The sequence below is a fragment of the Chaetodon auriga genome, chromosome 11 (genome assembly GCF_051107435.1).
Source record: "Chaetodon auriga isolate fChaAug3 chromosome 11, fChaAug3.hap1, whole genome shotgun sequence".
In the NCBI taxonomy this organism is placed as follows: domain Eukaryota; kingdom Metazoa; phylum Chordata; class Actinopteri; order Chaetodontiformes; family Chaetodontidae; genus Chaetodon; species Chaetodon auriga.
The window spans coordinates 587,879-607,903 of record NC_135084.1 but is presented as its reverse complement, the minus strand read 5'-3'; the positions used below and the strand labels follow the sequence as shown (position 1 = coordinate 607,903).

Below are 20,025 nucleotides of genomic sequence, written 5' to 3'. Positions count from 1 at the left end.
AGTCCACAATGACCTCCTTGGTCTTCCCTGTGTTCAGAACCAGGTTGTTGGCTGAACACCACTGGGTGAGCTGGTAAATCTCCTCTCTGTAGTGGGTCTCGTTGTTGTCTGAGGTGAGACCCACTACTGTAGTGTCATCCGCGAACTTCACGACTGTGTTTGTGGGGTGGATGGCAGCAGAGTCATGTGTGAACAGGGTGAACACATTTCCAACGTGCCAGACGCCATCGAATGTGAGCATTTGCCCACTCAAGTCGGTTACGACGATGAACTGCAGTCAGGTTGAGACCCTGATGAGGACGATGAGCTTCCCTGAGATGGTTTCTGACAGTTTGTGCAGAAATTCTTTGGTTATACAAACTGATTGTTGCAGCACTTGTCTGTGTGGCTGGTCTCAGACGATCTTGGAGGTGAACATGCTGGATGTGGAGGTCCTGGGCTGGTGTGGTTACACGTGGTCTGCGGTTGTGAGGCTGGTTGGATGTACAGACTAAATTGTCTGAAATGCCTTTGGAGACGGCTTATGGTAGAGAAATGAACATTCAATTCGTGGGCAACAGCTCTGGTGGACATTCCTGCAGTCAGCATGCCAATTGCATGCTCCCTCAAAACTTGTGCATCTGTCGCATTGTGCTGTGTGATAAAACTGAACATTTCAGAGTGGCCTTTTATTGTGGCCAGCCTAAGGTACACCTGTGCAATAATAATGCTGTCTAATCAGCATCTTGATATGCCACACCTGTGAGGTGGGAGGGATTATCTCGGCAAAGGAGAAGTGCTCACTAACACAGATTTAGACAGATTTGTGAACAATATTTGAGAGAAATGGTATTTTTGTGTATATAGAAAATGTTTTAGATCTTTGAGTTCAGCTCATGAAAAATGGGAGCAAAAACAAAACTATTGCATTTATATTTTTGTTCAGTGTACATAGCCAGATGCAATATATACAACTTATTTTCTTGCACTCTCCTGCAGGGGACAAGGACTGATTGATCACTGTGTTCTTTTCACAGTGGTCAATCAGAGCAGCAGCATGTTGTAATGTCTGTGGACAAAAAGACTTGAAAATGTTTGTGAAAAGTTGAAAAATCGGAGACAAACAGCTCCATCAGTTACAGTCAAGAGAGAATGTATGAGAAAAACCACCACCTCCACCGATCAATTTCATGGAGGAAAACCAAAGATATTTGGAGGGATAAACTGTCACTGTTTGCAGAGTGGCACACTTACTTCTAACTGGAGGCATATTGTGATGCATGTCATATTAACCAACTTCTACACAAACATGGTAACAGCCTTGGAAAATATACAACTCAACTGCATAGCCTGCTGGATATGAACAGTTTGTCATCATGTGTCCTTTTAGCTTGCTATGTTTGTAATAGCACAAGATTAAATATAACTTAGCATTTTTAAGTAATCTTATGTAGTTAATATTATCTATAGGAGCCCTTTAAACATGTTTTTATATAACGTACATACATATAGTTGATTTGTATTTTGTCCTTTTTCATTTGTTCTTTTTCTTCATCTCCTTTTTATTCTTGCTTTTATTGCTGTTATCTTAATTTCCCAGGTGTGGGATCAATAAAGTTATATCTTATCCCCTGTCTTTCAAGAAGGCTCTTTATATGACAGGTTCTGGACAGACTTAGCTCTGTTTCAACTTACTTTTTATGTCCTGTGCTTGGTTTGGTCATTGTGCTCAAGGTGTGAATAGAACCGCAGCAGTTTCTGTGATCAGGCGACCTCTAGCTGTTGCTGCTTTTTCTTTGTTCCCACTTGCTCTTTGGTTTTAATGAACTACACCATGTCACTTCACATAGTCCTTACCTACAGAGTGACCTCTCTATAGGCAATATACTACTATAATTTAACACATGATTACATTATTGTAAACAGGTTTAATACTATCAAACAAAACCATATGGATATTTCTGTTACAAATACACCCAAATATCTCTCACATACACACACAGTTGTGTTTCCGTCACTTTTGGGGACATTACTTAGGCTTTCTTTGAGACTTACCCTCTTCAACCCAAACCCAACCATAACCATACCATCTGAACACTACCTTAACATCTGAGACATCCACCTCTAGTCCAACCGGGGCCTCTGCGGCAGAGCCTGACTCCCTCAACCCCCCAGAACCACGCATACACCCACACACCTTTCGCAAATTACAGGATTGGTCACTGGAGGTGTGAAAGAAGGTACTCATCATAGGCGATTCCAACCTTTCCCGTATACCCACATTTAGAGACCCACACATTCAGATCGGCAGTTTTCCTGGAGCCACATTTCACCATATCAACGCCATTTTAAAGAAGCTGCCACCCCAACACACCGTCACCCAGGTCATACTTTCCGTCGGACTCAATAACTGTCTTTCTGAACACGAACCCTCCACATTCCTCAAACAGGCACAGTAGATGTGGAGCACCAGCCAGATCGCTTTCCCGAACGCCACCATCCACTTCCCGGTAATAAACTTTTAACAGAAATTGGACAACCGTAAGCAGACTCTACTCACTAGACTCAACAACACCATAGCCTCAAAATACTAGGTGGCACGGTGGCACAGTGGCAACACTGTCGCCTCACAGCAAGAAGGTCCCGGGTTCGAATCTCGCTGCGGGCACTGGGTGTGTCCTCCACCATGCTTCGGTGCCTGCTGCTCGAGGAGGGCCTTTCTGTGTGGAGTTTGCATGTTCTCCCCGTGTTCACCTGGGGTATCCTCCGTAAAAATATACCCCCACTAAAAACATGCAAGAAGATCACCACCTGACCAATGGTGACACAGAAGAATGGGTCCCCGGGCGCCGGTCTGGCTGCCCACCGCTCCTGGTCTGCCGCGGAGGAAGGACGACCAGGATGGGTCAAAGGCGGAAGACAAATGACAATGTCTGATTCTTCTTCTTCTTCTTCTTCTACAACTTCATCCCGGAAATCAACCCGCTACTCTTTCAAACCACAGCCGAGAATATACATTGGACTGGCCAGGTGGTTGGGAGGATATTCAGGTACTGGAAACAAATGTTCACCTCCCCCACACCCTTCAAATATAACAGACCTTTCTGCTGTTTTCTCCCCCACAGCTGTGCAACTAGAGATATTAGAAAAAGGACTCACATTCATCCCGACTCCCAACCCCCTCACCCGGCCGGAACTCAGAAGGGAACTCCATGCCTTCCACAGAAGGCTAAAATTAATTGACTACTTTCAGGGGGCCCAGGGGCGGGAGCCTGTACCCTTCACAGGACCGTGCAAATGGCAACCACACACGGACACCATTTCACCCAACATAACACAACTCATCACTGAAAACAACCGGGCACTCACACATTGGTACCCCTGTCCACACAGAGCACCCAATATTAGTCAGGAACATAAACGCACCCTCAGCACACTAGGTACATGCAAACACATAGTCATCAAACCAGCAGACAAGGGGGGCCAAATCGTCATCCAGGATAGGGATGATTAAATATTAGAAGCACACAGACAGTTAAATAACAGCACATGTTATTTATTTGTTTTATCATTTTTATTAATTATGGACTAATTTATTTCATAATCTAACTTATTTAAATGGATAAGATCCAGTCTCTCAACAATTCATCATGCGTTTTTACTAACATTGTATATATGGATTTTATGCATGCATTTTTAACAATTATATATTATATATCATATAATTTATCTTTTTACCAGAATTGTTGTGTTCACTTCTTAATTACGGCTTTAAAGCACTTACTTTTAACAGGCTGGATGAGACTGAATCTTATCACCACATGATTTTACCCCTAAAACTGTGAGGATTTATTTATGTATTATTTATAATTTTACCTTTAATGCATTTATTCCATTTTAATTACTTGACAATTAATCTATATATATTTTATATTTTTTTATTAAAATTTATCAAATAATTATTTTCTCACAAGAGGCTTCTCGCTGCAGTTGGAACCCCCTACAAAAACCAGTGGGATGCTGTCATTATCCTCATTATTATTTTTCTAGTAGAGCAAGTTCTTTTATCTTGGGCTTGATTTTCACAAATAGAAGGTTTTAGACAGAAAACAACACCATGGCCTTAGGTCCATAAAAAAGCATGACCTAAGCCTAACCCCATTTATCTTTCTTATGATTTTTATTTTCACAAACTGTATATATTTTAACATCTGCCCTCTTAAATCCAAGCCCAGCACTTATTTTTTAATATCCTGTATAAAGTTTGCTCTTTTTAAGTAGTGACAGCCCAAATGGTATAGCAGAGACCCTGGAAAGATGGGGTACCACTGCCGGCCTGCACCGTTAACCAATCCACCATGCATTTTTGAACAATACTCTTGGCCAGGTTTTTAAGTATTTTTTAAGATCCTTTGATCCCAAAAATAAAAAGGGTCCCAACATCCTTTGGATCCCCACAGCCCCCGAGAGCCTGTGCCCCTCGCAGTGCTCCCCCAAGAGCACTGTGCTTTTGCCCAAACCTAACCCTAACACCCAAACCCTAACCCTAATGATTTATGTTATGGGGACTTGCATTGTGTCCCCTTAAGGAAGGTGAGTCCCCACAATGTGACTGTGTCAACAACATGAAGATTACATACCTCAGCGTAGACGCGACTCTCGATGGCCCATCCTTTTATTGGGATATCTTCTTGTTTGTGCTGTAGTTGATAACCTTTGGCAACTCTGATCATCTGCTCCACCAAGTCCAGACCAGTAATACACTCTGTAATTGGATGTTCCACCTAGGGTCAAAAGTTAAACAAGAAGATAGAGGTCTCCATTAGCAAACTTTTTGTGTGCTTGATGGTGAAACACAGTTTAAGGGCCTTTTCCAGATTTTCAGTTGCATCTTAAGTCCATACATAGTGATGAAGACCTTGAGATGTGGTTGAAAAGGCATATAATTAGACCTTGAGTGAAGATTATTTTTGTTTGGGGGAAGTCTGTTAGCCTAGGGGGTTAAATCACTGACCATGAACCATAACATCCCCTAGAAAAAACTATGGGCTCTGATCACTTGAATCATCTCCAAATAAATTGAAGTGCATACCATCATTATGTCTGAGCAACATGCGTCCTCTTATCCTTTGTTTTAGAGTGTGTGTGCTTTTACCAACATAAATCTAATTAACATCTTACAATACTTAACAGACCAACTTTTTTCCAGGTAGTTCAACATGATCACAACATACCAAAGGCTGGCAAAGGCTGTGAGTTCAAGACCCAGTCGATGCAGAATGAACATCTGTTACCTACCAAGAAATTGTGCTGTGTGGAATAGATAATTTTGTGAATTTTGATGCGGGTGGTTCTGTTGATGGACCCTCCTGTATTTCTCACTTATCCTCCCCCTCTTCCTCCTCAAAATGCCCACCCCCAACTCACTGCTGCGCAGCAGATATGTTTTTTTATACTCTAATGGTTTTTTGCAAATTATTGCCTATTGCTAACTGAGGAAAATACATACTCTACATACATACTCTCTCTCTCTCTCTCTCTCTCTCTCTCTCTCTCTCACACACACACACACACACACACACACACACACACACACACACACACACTGACCTGTAGTCGTGTGTTCATCTCTAGGAAGTAGAAGTTCTTCTTAGAATCCACCAGGAACTCCACTGTGCCAGCAGAGGAGTACTGTACAGCCTTGGCCAGCTGCACTGCTTGCTCACCCATCGCCTGCCGTGTCACTGGGTCAAGAAAAGTGCTGGAGAGGACACAACACTCAACACTCAGACTCAACCCAGGAGTGCAAATAGGGAGTGTAATAGAAACAAATTCCACGGCTTGAGATTTAATGGCTCTATCTTTTTAAGATACATGCCAAAAAGCCACAAATATATGAATTCAGAATCCCTGCCTCATTATTGCATAGACTACTGGTCTGCTCTGCTGTGATGTACTACTGCTATGATGTACAATAAGTTTTCTATAACATCAGATTACTATAATAAATACGTAATATTACAATAACTCATATTGTAATTCAGTTTCAGCATAGGATACACAAAAAATAATACTAATACACTTTCTTCAAAACTAATCCCCACAAACTTATGAATGTTGGTGAGACACATGACAACTTAAATCAAGTGTTTAGGAATTTCCTACGGTCTACATGGTATTATTTGTACACACTAACGCATGGTACCCATATATACTAAGTAACCTGACTAATTGAGAAAAACACACGCAATATACATTTTCACCACTGTACATTTTTCAGTTCCAATCCAATTCCAATACCTGAATTAGAATATATTGAGTATTAATGCAAAACCAGTGTTTAATTAATAAGATGTATGCCTGTGTACAAGAGACTTTTATGTGTATGGCAACATCAGGCTTGACTTAAACATTGCTTTCCTAACTAAACAAAATGTAACAAATAAATAGTGCAAACAAACATGATAAAATAAATCACAATTCAAAAGTATTAAACATATAAACAAAACATTCAAAATTAAAATAAATGAAAATTCTGTGTAAAGATTAGTGCAAATAGACACGTAGACGCACACACACAGACACACAAACACACACACACACACACGCACACGCACACAGGCACACAGGCACACAGGCGCACACGCACGCACACGCACACCCCTTACTTGTCCTTTGGGTTGTTTACATTGTATTTCTGATACTAAGTGATTGGTAGTTCTGTGGGCATCAGAGCAAATTCACACAATTGAACACTTTTTTACACCTACTCCTCACACTATAATTGTTACTTCTGAGACAAAGTTTATTATGGTAATAGCATCTACTTTAAAATGGCTTAAAACGGTTAAAGGCGTTAACACTTTGTTGTTGTTAATGAGTCTCATCTAGAACAAGGTATTTATATATATGAAACCTGTCTCAAGCCAGTAATACATTTATGTACCGTACAGTTAACAGACCTGGAGAATGGTGGTCTGTTCAAGATCTAAGAGCTGTGAATATGATTGTCTTGTGGTATTTTGCCTCATTAACTCATGATTCTAAATTTTACAGAGTGATGCATTTGTGTTCAGCATTATTCTTTTCATTATTCTTCTGTCTGTGAAGATTCTCATTCATCGGCTAATTCATGTGAAGCACTAAGATATATTACTCTTCTAGAATATAGGCCTTTTAGGTAAGGAGAGACCTTGCTGACAGTTATGACCCCATGGAAGCATTTTGCTTCTGGGAAAGCACAGCAACAGACTCTATTCTCCTCCTGAAATGTTTGACTTAAAGAGCAAATCTTTTCTCTAAATTCTAATAATTTTTTGGGACAATTTTGCTAATACCCTCAGCTGTGCATGAGGTCGTTCCCAGGGCTATTACTACTAGGTCGTTCCCAGGGCTATTACTATAAATTAAAGCTAAAACAAAAATAAGCAGTGAAAAAAATGTTGTATACTGAAACTAAACTACAATAAAATCTAATAGTCAAAACTAAATTCACATAAAAATGACTTGAAAATGTAAAACTATAGTAAACTTCCTCAATGTTTTAGCCTAGGTTGCACACAGTCTCACACATGTAGGAAAGGATGGAGAATCATGTGATCCAAACCCAGTGGGTCGCTCCAGGAATAACTGCGGTAACTCAATTGTTAGAACTGGTAGTGTCACTGATCATGCACCACATAGAAGGGAATGCTCTTTGTAGTGTCAATCAACTGAATGCTGAACTGAACTCTGAGCCTGAACAAGAATCGAAAAGCACCTCAGTGCTTGGCAGCAAATTGAGATGAAAGATGATGGGGACAGATGACTGTTACTCTCCAGCATAATCAATAAGTTCAGTTAATTCCTCACAATGTCAGGACATTGCTAATCATCAGCCACTTCATGAAAAAGTGTCTCAAAATGAATGTGTTTGAAATAAAGATGAAAATGATTCTCAGTCATGTTGTAATTGAGGAACAAGGAAGCCAGATTGGGATTCAAATGTATGTCTTAACTCTTAGTATGTATGCTATCACCAGAACGAGTTTTAACAAGCTGCTATCTCTGTGTTTCCTGTAGTTAGTTACAAAGTATGGTTAATGTGATTTTATAAATGCAATAATTATGTAGTATGCCACATGAAGTATTACGAGTATAAAAATCTTACAGTTTTTGGTCGTTGCTTGAACATTTTTTGCAAAACTTGGCTCACTGTGTCAAAACTCTACACACAAGCAAATAAGACACAACACTGGGAAATAAACCATTCACATCTATGTCAAACTGAAACTCTGCTATCAAAACCTAACAATCCTTTGTCAAAATGTCACTCTGACGACAAAATGATACACACTTGCATCATACGAATACACTTTCAGAATAGCAGCAACACACTAATGTACTATATATAAAACACTGCAGTCCTTCATTTTCACTGTTTTTATTCAGTTTCTCGGATGCATTCTGTAAAGCTCAATGCAACACTGTTTGTTACACAGTTTTTGTTATTTTTTTTCTAGGGATGAGCGAGTACACCACTATCTGTATCTGTATCTGTATCTGTTCAACCATCTAAATTATCTGTATCCGTATCTGTACTCGGAGTGGGCAGTACCTAAACCGAAAGTGGGCTTGGTAGTAAATCGAAAATGGGTGGGGCTTAAATCGGTACATTATTTTAAGTCTGAAATTGATATACAAAGAAAATATTAATATAGGCTACTTTGTGTGTTCAGCTATATATGTGTATGTGTGTAAGTGGTCTCTAAGACTGTTTATTTTTTAATGATCTGTGTGAACTTGGTGATTCATGCAAGCATCCAGTGATGGCAAACAGGGAAATAATATGTCAGCCTTGTTCACTGTATTCTTCTCAAAAGCACTGTGTTCCATACGAGCAAAGTTTTCCAACTGACTTCATATCACCAGCCAAACTCAGAACAAGCAGACGGTTAAAAAAAAAAAAAAAAAACGCCTGGAGTGGAGGCAGTGACCGACGCGACACGAGCCATTTTCAGCTCTGTCTTGTCAAATGCACCGCGTACGTTACGAAACAAGTCGTGAGAACAGAGCAGAGCGTGAAGACAGTCAGTTACCCAATGAGGATTTTCCTTCAGCACGAGCATGGATATTGACGAGTTTTACTCGTATCATGCTCGTACTTGTCAAAAATGCTTTATCCGTACCGGATACTCGTCTGAAACGAGTATCTGGCTCAACCCTAATAATTTCCTTCTTTTACTGTTTTATCATAGATGTTTTCATTATCTGCTTTTACTTTCAGCACTTTACTATATAAAGTTTATTATTGTGTATTGTTTATTAAGTATGTGCAACTTGAACTCTGAAGAGATTCCTAATTTGTGCCTTAATAGTAAGTAATAGTAAGATAGTGGTAGTTTGTGCTGATCTCATGATCAAAAAGGGGGTATCTGTGAAGGAATCTTCCTTTCGGCCTGAGAAGTAACATGACAAACTCTCCTACAGATGACTGGACAGTGCAGCTGTCCTGATATGGCTGGGTTTTATCTGGGCTGTTCAACAGATAGACTTTACTTTATTGATCCCAATTTGAGAAAGTCTGCCAGCCTCCCCTTAAAATGTATTACATGTGACCTGAGTGTACTATACAACATGACTTAGGTAGGCATAGTTTCCCATTTAGGACCTACACACAACAGAACCCTCAAATACGCATAGCCGAGTGAAGAATAACCTTGCTTGGACATGAAGTAAGTTCCATGGGACTAGTAAGGGTAAAATACTCCCCACCAGGAAGTATCCTTCCGAACTGTGTGGCAGTTCTGCTTAAAACATCCAGGACTCCTGAACCTTTTTCAGTTACGAGTTAATCAACTCTCAAGATTTTTTTACATATACACATACACGTACAGAAGATGAGGTAACGCATGAAGATAATATCAACATCCATCCTAGCCAATCTAAATTTCGACCATATTCAAGTATTGGTTGCATTTGCTCACATTGATTTAAAACAAAAAATTGTCAAGAGCAGACAGAGAGACTCACTAACCTTGGAGCCTCTTCAACAACTTTTTGGTTCCTCCTCTGGATGGAGCACTCCCTCTCATTCAGCCACAGAGCATTACCATGTTTATCAGCCAGAACCTGCAAGAAGCACACAGTATTCGCTGGTTGTCTCTGGTGGATGAGAGTCAATAGGAATGTATTTTGTCATATTCATCTTTCTCCACAATGGCTGCTTTTAAAACAGCTAATGCTCATAATAATTTGTTATTGAAATGTAATAATAAACTATATGTCCCAATCACATACAACATACTGCACCAATTTTCACTTAATTTCTGTCATTAAAAATAAAAACTAAGAAAATCAAATCAAATTGACATAGGTTTTCAGACCTGTAACTCAGAACTAAGTTGAAACACCTTCAGCAGGAATTACAGACTAGAATCTTGTTGCGTATGTGCACACCTGGATTTGGGGATTTTGTGCCAGTCCTTCTTTGCAAATCCGACTGGGTGAAAGTCTGGGCTGTGGCTGAGCCACTCTACTCCTGCATTGTTTTGGCTGTGTACTTCACTGTCCTTTTGCAAGGTGAACCTTCAACCTCCAACCTGATGTCCTGAGCACTATGGACCAGGTTTTCATCAAGACTATCCCTGTATTTTACTCCATTCAGCTTTCCCCTGCCCCTACCTCTGAAAAACATCCCCACAGCATGATGCACCACCATGCTTCACCACTAATAAGATATTGTGCAAGTAATGAGCAATGTCTGGTTACCTCCAGACATGATGCTTAGAATTGAGGCCAAAGAGTTCAACAGTCCTGGAGAATCTTGTTTCACATAGTGTGAGAATCTTTAAGGTACTTTCCAAGGGGGGCCAGTGCATCACTTTGGTATATGCCACACTTGATGGTGACTTCTGCGATGGTCTTGAAGTTGGCTTCCAGTGTTGTTTTCCACAGCTACACTGAGTTCTTGATGAAGGTTATCAGTGCACTGTATAGTGCCAAGCACTCAAGTATCCATGTGTGGGGCACAGGCGGTGCTCAGGTTGGTTTGCCTAGTCTTAGAGTCTTGGGTGACTGCTCTATCGACCAACAGCTGGTACTTGGACCCACAGGTGTTGTTTCCAATAGCATTCTGAGTTTTGCTCATGTGTTGACTCGTGTCTACTCAACTTACCTACTATGATTCCTGAGAAGATCTTCCATGTTATATAGAGGCAAGTTATCTGTGGGTAGTTTAAGGTGTTGAGAGGATAAGACTACAAGATATTTTTGTCAATGATGACGGTCACCATGTCAAATCTAACAATCACAGTGTCATAAACTCTTGCTGTGCCTTGGTCAGGTGACTGACAAGACTATGCACATATGACCCCTACTAATCACAGCACATCTTATTTCACGATCACACACAAGTTCAGATGTAATCGGGGAGGTGAGTGAAGCAACTTTTTATCAAACTGACAGAAGGGTTGTGTGTGATGCTTGCAGCCTTGTGTACGGCAAAAAAAAAAGAAAAAAAGAAAAAATAACTCTGCATGTGCTGAATGAGTAAAAGCAAACGCAAGTGGCAGTATAAACTTTGACCCATTATTTATACATTATGTATACATACACATATACATTTCATTATTTATACATAATCTCTTTTGCTGTCCCACCTGACAGCAGTAACCTCAACATCCCTCCTCCTCCTCACCATGGTTACCTGACTGCACTCTGGAGACAGTATCTGACTGGTAAACACTTAGGAACATATCATGGGAGATGTTACACTAGGCGTGTCAAGACAAAAAAATTCTGACATGTTAGACTTTTCATTGGGATGTCGTGGTGCCTCTCAGATGCTGCACAACAGGTTGGTTTGCATGTCACACACACACATAGGTTTAAAGGCTGAATTGTCATTCACAACACTCTATAGAGACTGTCTGCCCCCCAGCCACGTAAACTAAGTAAACCAAAAGTGCAGAGGAGAGGAAAATCTCACAAAAATTAAAACAACCACTACAATAGTACAACAAGATAGGAGAATTAAATGTGGACTCCTTAACATCAGATCTCTGTCCTCTAAAGCTGTTTTGGTAAATGAGTTAATATCAGATCATAATATTGATTTATTTTGTCTGACTGAAACCTGGCTGTGTCATGAAGAGTATGTTAGCCTTCATGAAGCTACTCCTCTGAGCCATATTAATACTCACATTCCTCGAGACTGTGGCCGAGGAGGTGGAGTTGTAGCCGGTTTTGACTCAAGCCTTTTAATCAACCCTAAACCTAAACTGAACTATAACTCATTTGAAAGCCTTGGTCTCACTCTTTCACATGAAAAATGGAAAACAGTGCAGTCAGTTTTATTTGTTATAGTGTACCGCTCTCCTGGTCCTTACTACGATTTTATAGCTGAGTTCCCTGAGTATCTATCAGGTTTAGTCCTTAAAAAAGATAAAATAATTATTGTAGGTGACTTTAATGTACATGTCGACATTGATAATGACAGCCTTAGCACTGCGTTTGTCACAGTATTACACTCAGTTGGCTTCCGTCAGAATTTACATGAACCTACTCACTGTTTTAACCACACCCTCGACTTTGTTCTGACATATGGCATTGAAATTTAAGACTTAACAGTCTCCTCACAGAATCCTCTTTTATCAGACCATCATTTAATAACTTTTGAATTCATATTACCAGACTACAAAAGTTCTTATACCAGACTCCTCTCTGATAGTGCTGTAGTTAAATTTAAGGATATGATCCCATCAGCGTTTAATTCAATGCCATGTCTCAATACAACAGAGGACTCCTATGGTAACCTGAGTCCCTCCCAAATTGACTACCTGGTTGATAGTGCTACAGGTTCATTGTGTATGACACTTGACTTTGTTGCCCCCCTAAAAAAAGAAGATAATAAAACACAGGAGGTTAGCTCCATGGTATACCCCTCAAACCTGCAAATTAAAGCAAAGTTTACAGAAAATAGAAAGGAAATGGCGTTCTACAAATTTGAAAGAATTTCGGTTCGCCTGGCAAGACAGCTTAAAATATACAGGAAAGCCCTCCACAGTGCCAGGGCAGCCTATTACTCTGCACTAATAGAGGAAAATAAGAACAATCCCAGGTTTCTCTTCAGCACTGCAGCCAGCTGACAGAGAGCCATAATTCTGTTGAACCATGTATTCCTTTAGCTCTGGACAGCAATGACTTCATGAGCTTCTTTAATGATAAAATTCTTACTATTACAGACAGAATTCATCAGCTCCTGCCATCAACAGGTACTGTTTTGTCGTCAAACACAGAAACCGTAGAAACTGTTATTAAACCTGTCACATTTTTAGACTGTTTTTCACCTGTCGACCTTCACCAACTAATTGCAATAATTTCATCATCAAAATCATCAAACTGTATTCTAGACCCCATCCCAACTAAGCTGCTTAAAGAAGTTATACCTTTAATTGACTCTTCCTTATTAGACATGATCAATCAGTCTTTATCAACAGGCTACGTACCACAGTCCTTTAAAGTAAAAAAGTAAAAGTTAAGTAAAAGTTAAAAAGCCTACTCTTCATCCAGGGGTTTTAGCCAACTATAGACCGATATCCAACCTTCCCATTCTCTCAAAAATTCTTGAGAAAGCAGTTGCTAATCAGCTGTGTGACTTTCTACACAACAATAGTTTATTTGAGGATTTCCAGTCAGGATTTAGAGCACATCATAGCACAGAGACAGCAATGGTTAAAATTACAAATGACCTTCTAACTGCAGCTGAGCTGGATGGCTTTAAGCTGCTGCGGGCGGACAGGATGAGGGAGAGTGGTAAGAGGAAAGGAGGAGGGCTGGCAGTGTTTGTGAACGACAGACGGTGTAACTCTGGACACATCACTATTAAAGAACAACTCTGCTGCAAGAACACTGAACTATTAGCCGTTAGCATGAGGCCATATTACCTGCTGCAGGAATTCTCGCATGTTATCACAATAGCTGCGTATATTGCGTACTGCGTATAACCATCTCTGGCCACAGGGAACCTGACACCCAAGCTGCGGGGGACCAAAAGTGGGCGAATGACCTGAACATCTTCTTCAACAGATTTGATCAGTCATCTGCCCCTTCCCCGGCCCAGTCCTCCATGCTGCAGCCCCCCCTTTCTCCCTCTACAACACTGAGCTCACGGCCACCCCCCACTGCTCATCTCATCAACCTAACCCCCCCACCCACACCCTCCAGCACGCAGCCCCCCTGCTCCAACCTCTCCCTCACAACAACCCAGGTGAGAAACCAGCTCTGGAGGATCAAGGCGAGGAAGGCTGCAGGCCCAGACAGCATCAGCTCCAGGCTCCTCAAGTCCTGCGCAGATCAGCTGTGCGGGATTGTCGAACACATGTTCAATCTGAGCCTGAAGCTGGGGAGAGTGCCACAGCTGTGGAAAACATCCTGCGTGGTACCAGTGCCCAAGACTCTGCACCCCATGGACCTCAGCAGCTACAGGCCGGTGGCACTAACATCCCACCTAATGAAGACCCTGGAGTGGCTAGTCCTTGTTCATCTCCGCCCCCTGGTAAGCCCATCGCTAGAATCACTTCAGTTTGCCTACCAGCCTGGCATCGGGGTGGATGACGCTGTTATCTTCCTCCAACACCGAGCTCTCTCTCACCTGGAGAAGCCTGGGAGTACTGTGAGAATCATGTTTTTTGACTTCTCCAGTGCTTTCAATACCATTCAGCCTGCACTTCTGAGGGACAAGCTGGAGCACACCGGGCTGAACCATCACCTCACACACTGGATTCTGGACTATCTCACCAACCGTCCACAGTACGTGAGGACCCGGGACTGTGTGTCCGACACGGTCGTCTGCAGCACGGGGGCCCCGCAGGGAACGGTCCTGGCTCCATTCCTCATTTCTCATACAACACACCCACCTCTCACCTGCAGAAGTTTTCTGATGACTCTGCAATCATCGGCATCATCACAGATGGGGATGACAGAGAGTACAGAGAACTGACGCAGGACTTCGTGGACTGGTGCCAGTGGAACTGCCTCCAGATCAATGCTGGTAAAATCAAAGAACTGGTGGTGGATTTCCGCAGACGAACATTCTGCCCCCTGACACCGGTGAACATCCAGGGACTGGACATCGAGCTGGTGACATCTTATACAATTGTGTGCAAAAGTCAGGGCACCCCTTTAAAAACAGCACATTTTATATATTAAAAAAATAACTTAGTACTTAGTAAGACCCCCTCTGGCAGATATCACAGCTTGTAAACGCTTTTTATAGCCAACTACAAGTCTCTGGATTCTATTATTTGGGATTTTCCCCCATTCTTCCTTGCAAAAGGCTTCCAGTTCTGCAATATTCTTGGGTCGTCTTGCATACACAGCTCTTTTAAGATCTACCCACAGATTTTCAATGATGTTTAAGTCTGGAGACTGTGAAGGCCATTCCAAAACCTTCAGCTTGCGTTTCTTGAGGTAGTCCATGGTGGATTTTGAGGTATGTTTAGGATCATTGTCCTGTTGTAGAAGCCATCCTCTTTTCAGCTTCAGCTTTTTTACAGATGCTGTGATATTTGCCTCCAGAATTTGCTGGTATTTAATGGAATCCATTCTTCCCTCCACCTGAGCAATGCTTCCTGTCCCACTGGCTGCAACACAACCCCAAAGCATGATGGATCCACCCCCATATTTAACAGTTGGCAAGGTGTTCTTTTCATGAAATGCTGCTCCTTTTTTTCTCCAAACATACCTTTGCTTATTGTGGCCAAAGAGTTCTATTTTAACTTCATCAGTCCACAGCACTTGTTTCCAAAAGTCATCAGGCTTCTGTAGATGTTCTGTTGCATATTTTTGACATTGTATTTTGTGAAGAGGATGCAGGTAAGGTTTTCTTCTGCAGACTCTTCCATGAAGGTCTTGTTTGTACAAGTATCGCCGCACAGTGGAAGGGTGCACCACCACTCCTCAGTCTGCTAAATCTTCCTGCAAGTCTTTTGAAGTCAAATGTGGGTTTTGATTTACCTTTCTGACCAGCCTACGAGCTGTTCTCTCCGAGAGTTTCCTTGGTCTTCCAGATCTCATCTTGACCTCCACAGTTCCCCTCAACTGCCATCTCTTAATTATACCTCACACAGTGGAAACTGCAAGCTGAAAATGCTTAGCTATCTTCTTGTAGCCCTCCCCAGCATTGTGGGCATCAATAACTTTCATTTTTCCTGTCTTACACAGCTTCTTAGAGGAACTCATGGTTGCTGAGTGTTTGCACAAGGTTTGTTGCCGTATTTAAGAAACCCTGAAATTGGCACCAGCTGGCGCTTCCTAATGACAATTGTTGACACATGCTTCAGGACTAACGAGCTGGTAAAGGTCTGAGCTTGTAAAAAGAATCTGACACTTTGAAACTCTCAGGGTGCCCCGACTTTTGCACATGCCAAAATGATGTTTTTATTTTTGTAATTTTGTTCAATTTATAAAATAAAATGTAACTATGCATTAATGTTTCCTGATAATATTGTCTTTTTTCCCCATATACCAGAGAGACTATAAATATGAATATTAATTTTTTAATATATCAAATATGCTGTTTTTAAAGGGGTGCCCTGACTTTCGCACAGAACTGTAAGTACCTGGGTGTTCACCTGAACAATAAAGTAGACTGGACTCACAACACAACCGCACTTTACAAGAAAGGCCAGAGCAGACTTTATCTGCTCAGGAGATTGAGGTCATTTGTGTGAGTGCAGGGGGGCATTCCTGAAGACCTTTTATGACACTGTGGTGGCATCAGCCATCTTTTATGGAGTGGTCTGCTGGGGGAGCAACATCTCGACGGCTGACAGGAAGAGACTTGACAAACTGATCAGGAAGGCCAGCTCTGTCCTGGGATGCCGCCTCGACTCAGTGGAGGTGGTAGGAGAGAGGAGGAAGATGGCTCTTATCTTATCTTATTTATCAATGAAGCCAGAAGAAACCAATCAGTTAACTAGACTACAAGCATATCTTCAGGATATAAAGACCTGGATGAACTGAAGTTGTAGTACTAAACATCCCTAAACTCCTTAGAAACTCCCTTTCTGATGACATAGCAGTTATGGATGGCGGTGGCCTCCAGCACCATTGTAAAGAATCTGGGAGTTATCTTTGATCAGGACATGTCCTTTCACTCACATGTATAACAAACCGGGAACCAGCCCCTAGTTATACTGCTATAGCATTAGACTGTCGGGGGACCTCCAAAGATACACCAAGCTCCTCTGTCCTTCTCTCCCTCTCCATCTGCACACTTTCATGTCCTACCACGGCGTGTTACTAACTTAGCTTCTTCCCCGGAGTCTCTGTGCTTTGTCATCTCGCAGGTTCCCATGGATAGTGGCTGAATTTGTATTGTGGATTACAGCTACGTCTCCTGCCATGGCCCTGCCTGACATCAACTGCAACTACTACTACTGTTATTACATCCACTGTCATTGTTACTATGATTGCATCTCTCTCTGTCTCTCTCTGTCTGTCTCACTCTCTCTCTCTTGCTCTCTCTGATTGCATTTCTCTCTGTCTCTATCTGTCTGTCTCACTCTCTCTCGTTCTCTTTCTCTCTCTCTCACCCAACTGATCGAGGCAGACGGCTGCCCACCCAGAGCCTGGTTCTGTCTGAGGTTTCTGCCTGTTAAAAGGAAGTTTTTCCTCGCCACTGTCACCAAGTGCTTGCTCATGAGGGAATTGTTGGGTCTCTGTAGATAAAAGAGCTTGGCCTGTACCAGCTCTATATGGAAAGTGTCCTGAGACAACTTCTGTTGTGATTCGGCGCTATATAAATAAAATTGAATTGAATTGAACAGTAGGCCAAATTCATCAGCCATGGCAAAATAGTCTCAAAACCGGTGATCTTGGTGAGTGCCTGTTGTTAGCAGATCACTCATACACTCCTGATCAAAATTTTAAGACCAGTTGAAAAATTGCAAGAATTTACATTTTGCACTGTTGGATCTTAAGAAGATTCTAAGTAGAGCTTCAAAATGCACAAAGAAGAAATGGGAGTGAGACAAAAAAAACTAAAAATTTGAGTGAGCAATTTATTGCAAACAAGTATTAAACTGAAATGTTCATCAGCTGATCAAAAGACCATATCTCAAAAAAACCCAAAAACCCCCTAAAATGGAAATAAAATTTTCAAAAAAGGACTCAGTAATGAGTAGCTGCGCCATTGTTGTTAATCACCTCAAAAATTTGTTTCGGCATGCTTGATGCTAGTGTTTCCAGGAGGCTAGTGGGAATGTTGCTCCAAGTGGTGAAGATGGCTTCACGGAGGGCATCCACTGTCTGGAACTGGTGTCCATTTTTGTAAACTTCCCTTGCCATCCAACCCCAAATGTTATCAATTGGATTTAGATCAGGGGAACACGCAGGATGGTCCAAAAGAGTGATGTTTATTTCTCTGGAAGAAGTCCGTTGTCAGGCGGGCATTGTGAACTGCAGCCTTGTCCTGTTGAAAAACCCACATAACCAGCTGCCGTTTGATGCCTCTGCACAACCTGAAGCTCCATTGGTCCATTGAAGGAAAAAGCCCCCCAGATCATGATGGCGCCCCCTCCACTGTGCCGTGTAGAAAACATCTCAGGTGGGATCTCCTTGTCATGCCAGTAACGTTGGAAGCCATCAGGACCATCAAGGTTAAATTTTTTCTCATCAGAGAATAAAACTTTCTTCCACCTTTCAATGTCCCATGTTTGGTGCTCTCATGCAAACTCCAAACGGGCAATTTTGTGCCGTTGAAGGAGACGAGGCCTTTGAAGATGTTTTTTGTTCTTAAAACCCTTCTCTCGCAGATGCCGTCTGATGGTTATGGGACTGCAGTTGGCACCAGTGACAAGCTTAATTTGGGCCAAGGATTGTCCCGTGTCTTTACGGACAGCCAATTGGGTCCTCCGGCTCAGGGTCGGTGAAATTTTTTTGGGTCTACCACTTGACTTTTTTGTTTCATAACCCTCAGGATCTTTTAAGAAGTTTAAAATGACTGTCTTACTGTGTCCAACCTCAGCAGCAATGGCACCCTGTGAGAGACCTTGCTTATGCAGCTCAACAATCCGACCGCGTTCAAAGAGAGAAAGCTTTTTTGCCTTCGACATCAAGAGGTCATGACAGTGTGGATACCTGACAGAAAATGACACTGAATCCACATTTTTGCGAAGATTTGGGCTTTTAAATGCTGTGGTCTTAAACTTTTGATCAGCTGATGAACAGCCTATTTCAGTTTAATACTTGTTTGCAATAAATTGCTCACTCAAATTTTTTTTGGTCTCACTCCCATTTCTTCTTTTTGCATTTTGAAGCTCTACTTAGAACCTTCTTAAGATCCAACAGTGCAAAATGTAAATTCTTGCAATTTTTCAACTGGTCTTAAAATTTTGATCAGGAGTGTATGTGCTGCCAAGCAATCATGATGCGCTGTTACCTTCTTCAGCCAGGAGAAGTTAATCATGTCCGATGGTCGTTTATTGGATGTATGCTTTTGTGATTTGGTTTGAGTTTCTAGAGCATTGTCATGCCTTTGGATCAAAGTCATTAATAACAGTTAGTTATAAGGTCACAAATCAGTGCAGAATGTTTAAATAAATAAGTTAATTTCATGGTTAAAAAACTGTTAAATGCTATGGTTAAAAGTTATCAGAGTGAGACACCCTTCGTAAAGGATCGTTTTGGTTTCTGTAGAGTGGGTGCTCATCACATCAATAGACAATCTTTAGTATTTTTTCTCTCACGAGAGAGGGGCTAGCGGTACGGCAGAAAAATTAAGATTGTAAAAACCCTCATAGTACGCTGTGTTGACTTCAAAGCGTTTGAGCCTCGGGAAATTTTCGTCTTTGTAAGTATCACGTGTACAAAGCACTTATATAGAGGCCATAAATGTTATGAATTAGTGTTTGCAAAGTCAATTGTGTTCCGTTGGTGGATGCCGATGTTACCAACGTGTATTAGCTACATGTTTGTGTTAGCATACCACATTTACTATAGATATTAATTGCATTTTTCTGTATGGTACAGTTGCCATTTGTCAACGTTTGTCACAGTTGTCAT

The 20,025-nt window shown here is 41.5% G+C and overlaps 1 protein-coding gene across 1 annotated transcript in view; it reads right to left on the bottom strand.

The window, feature by feature from the left end:
• Positions 1–20,025, bottom strand: part of pcca (propionyl-CoA carboxylase subunit alpha) — a 57,938-nt gene that overhangs the window by 15,300 nt on the left and 22,613 nt on the right. The window contains exons 11-13 of the mRNA XM_076742450.1: positions 9,995–10,089; positions 5,590–5,740; positions 4,620–4,763 (exon numbers count right to left, since the gene is read on the bottom strand). Of these exons, the coding sequence (XP_076598565.1) occupies positions 4,620–4,763; positions 5,590–5,740; positions 9,995–10,089 (390 nt within the window). The remainder of the gene's footprint in view (positions 1–4,619; positions 4,764–5,589; positions 5,741–9,994; positions 10,090–20,025) is intronic.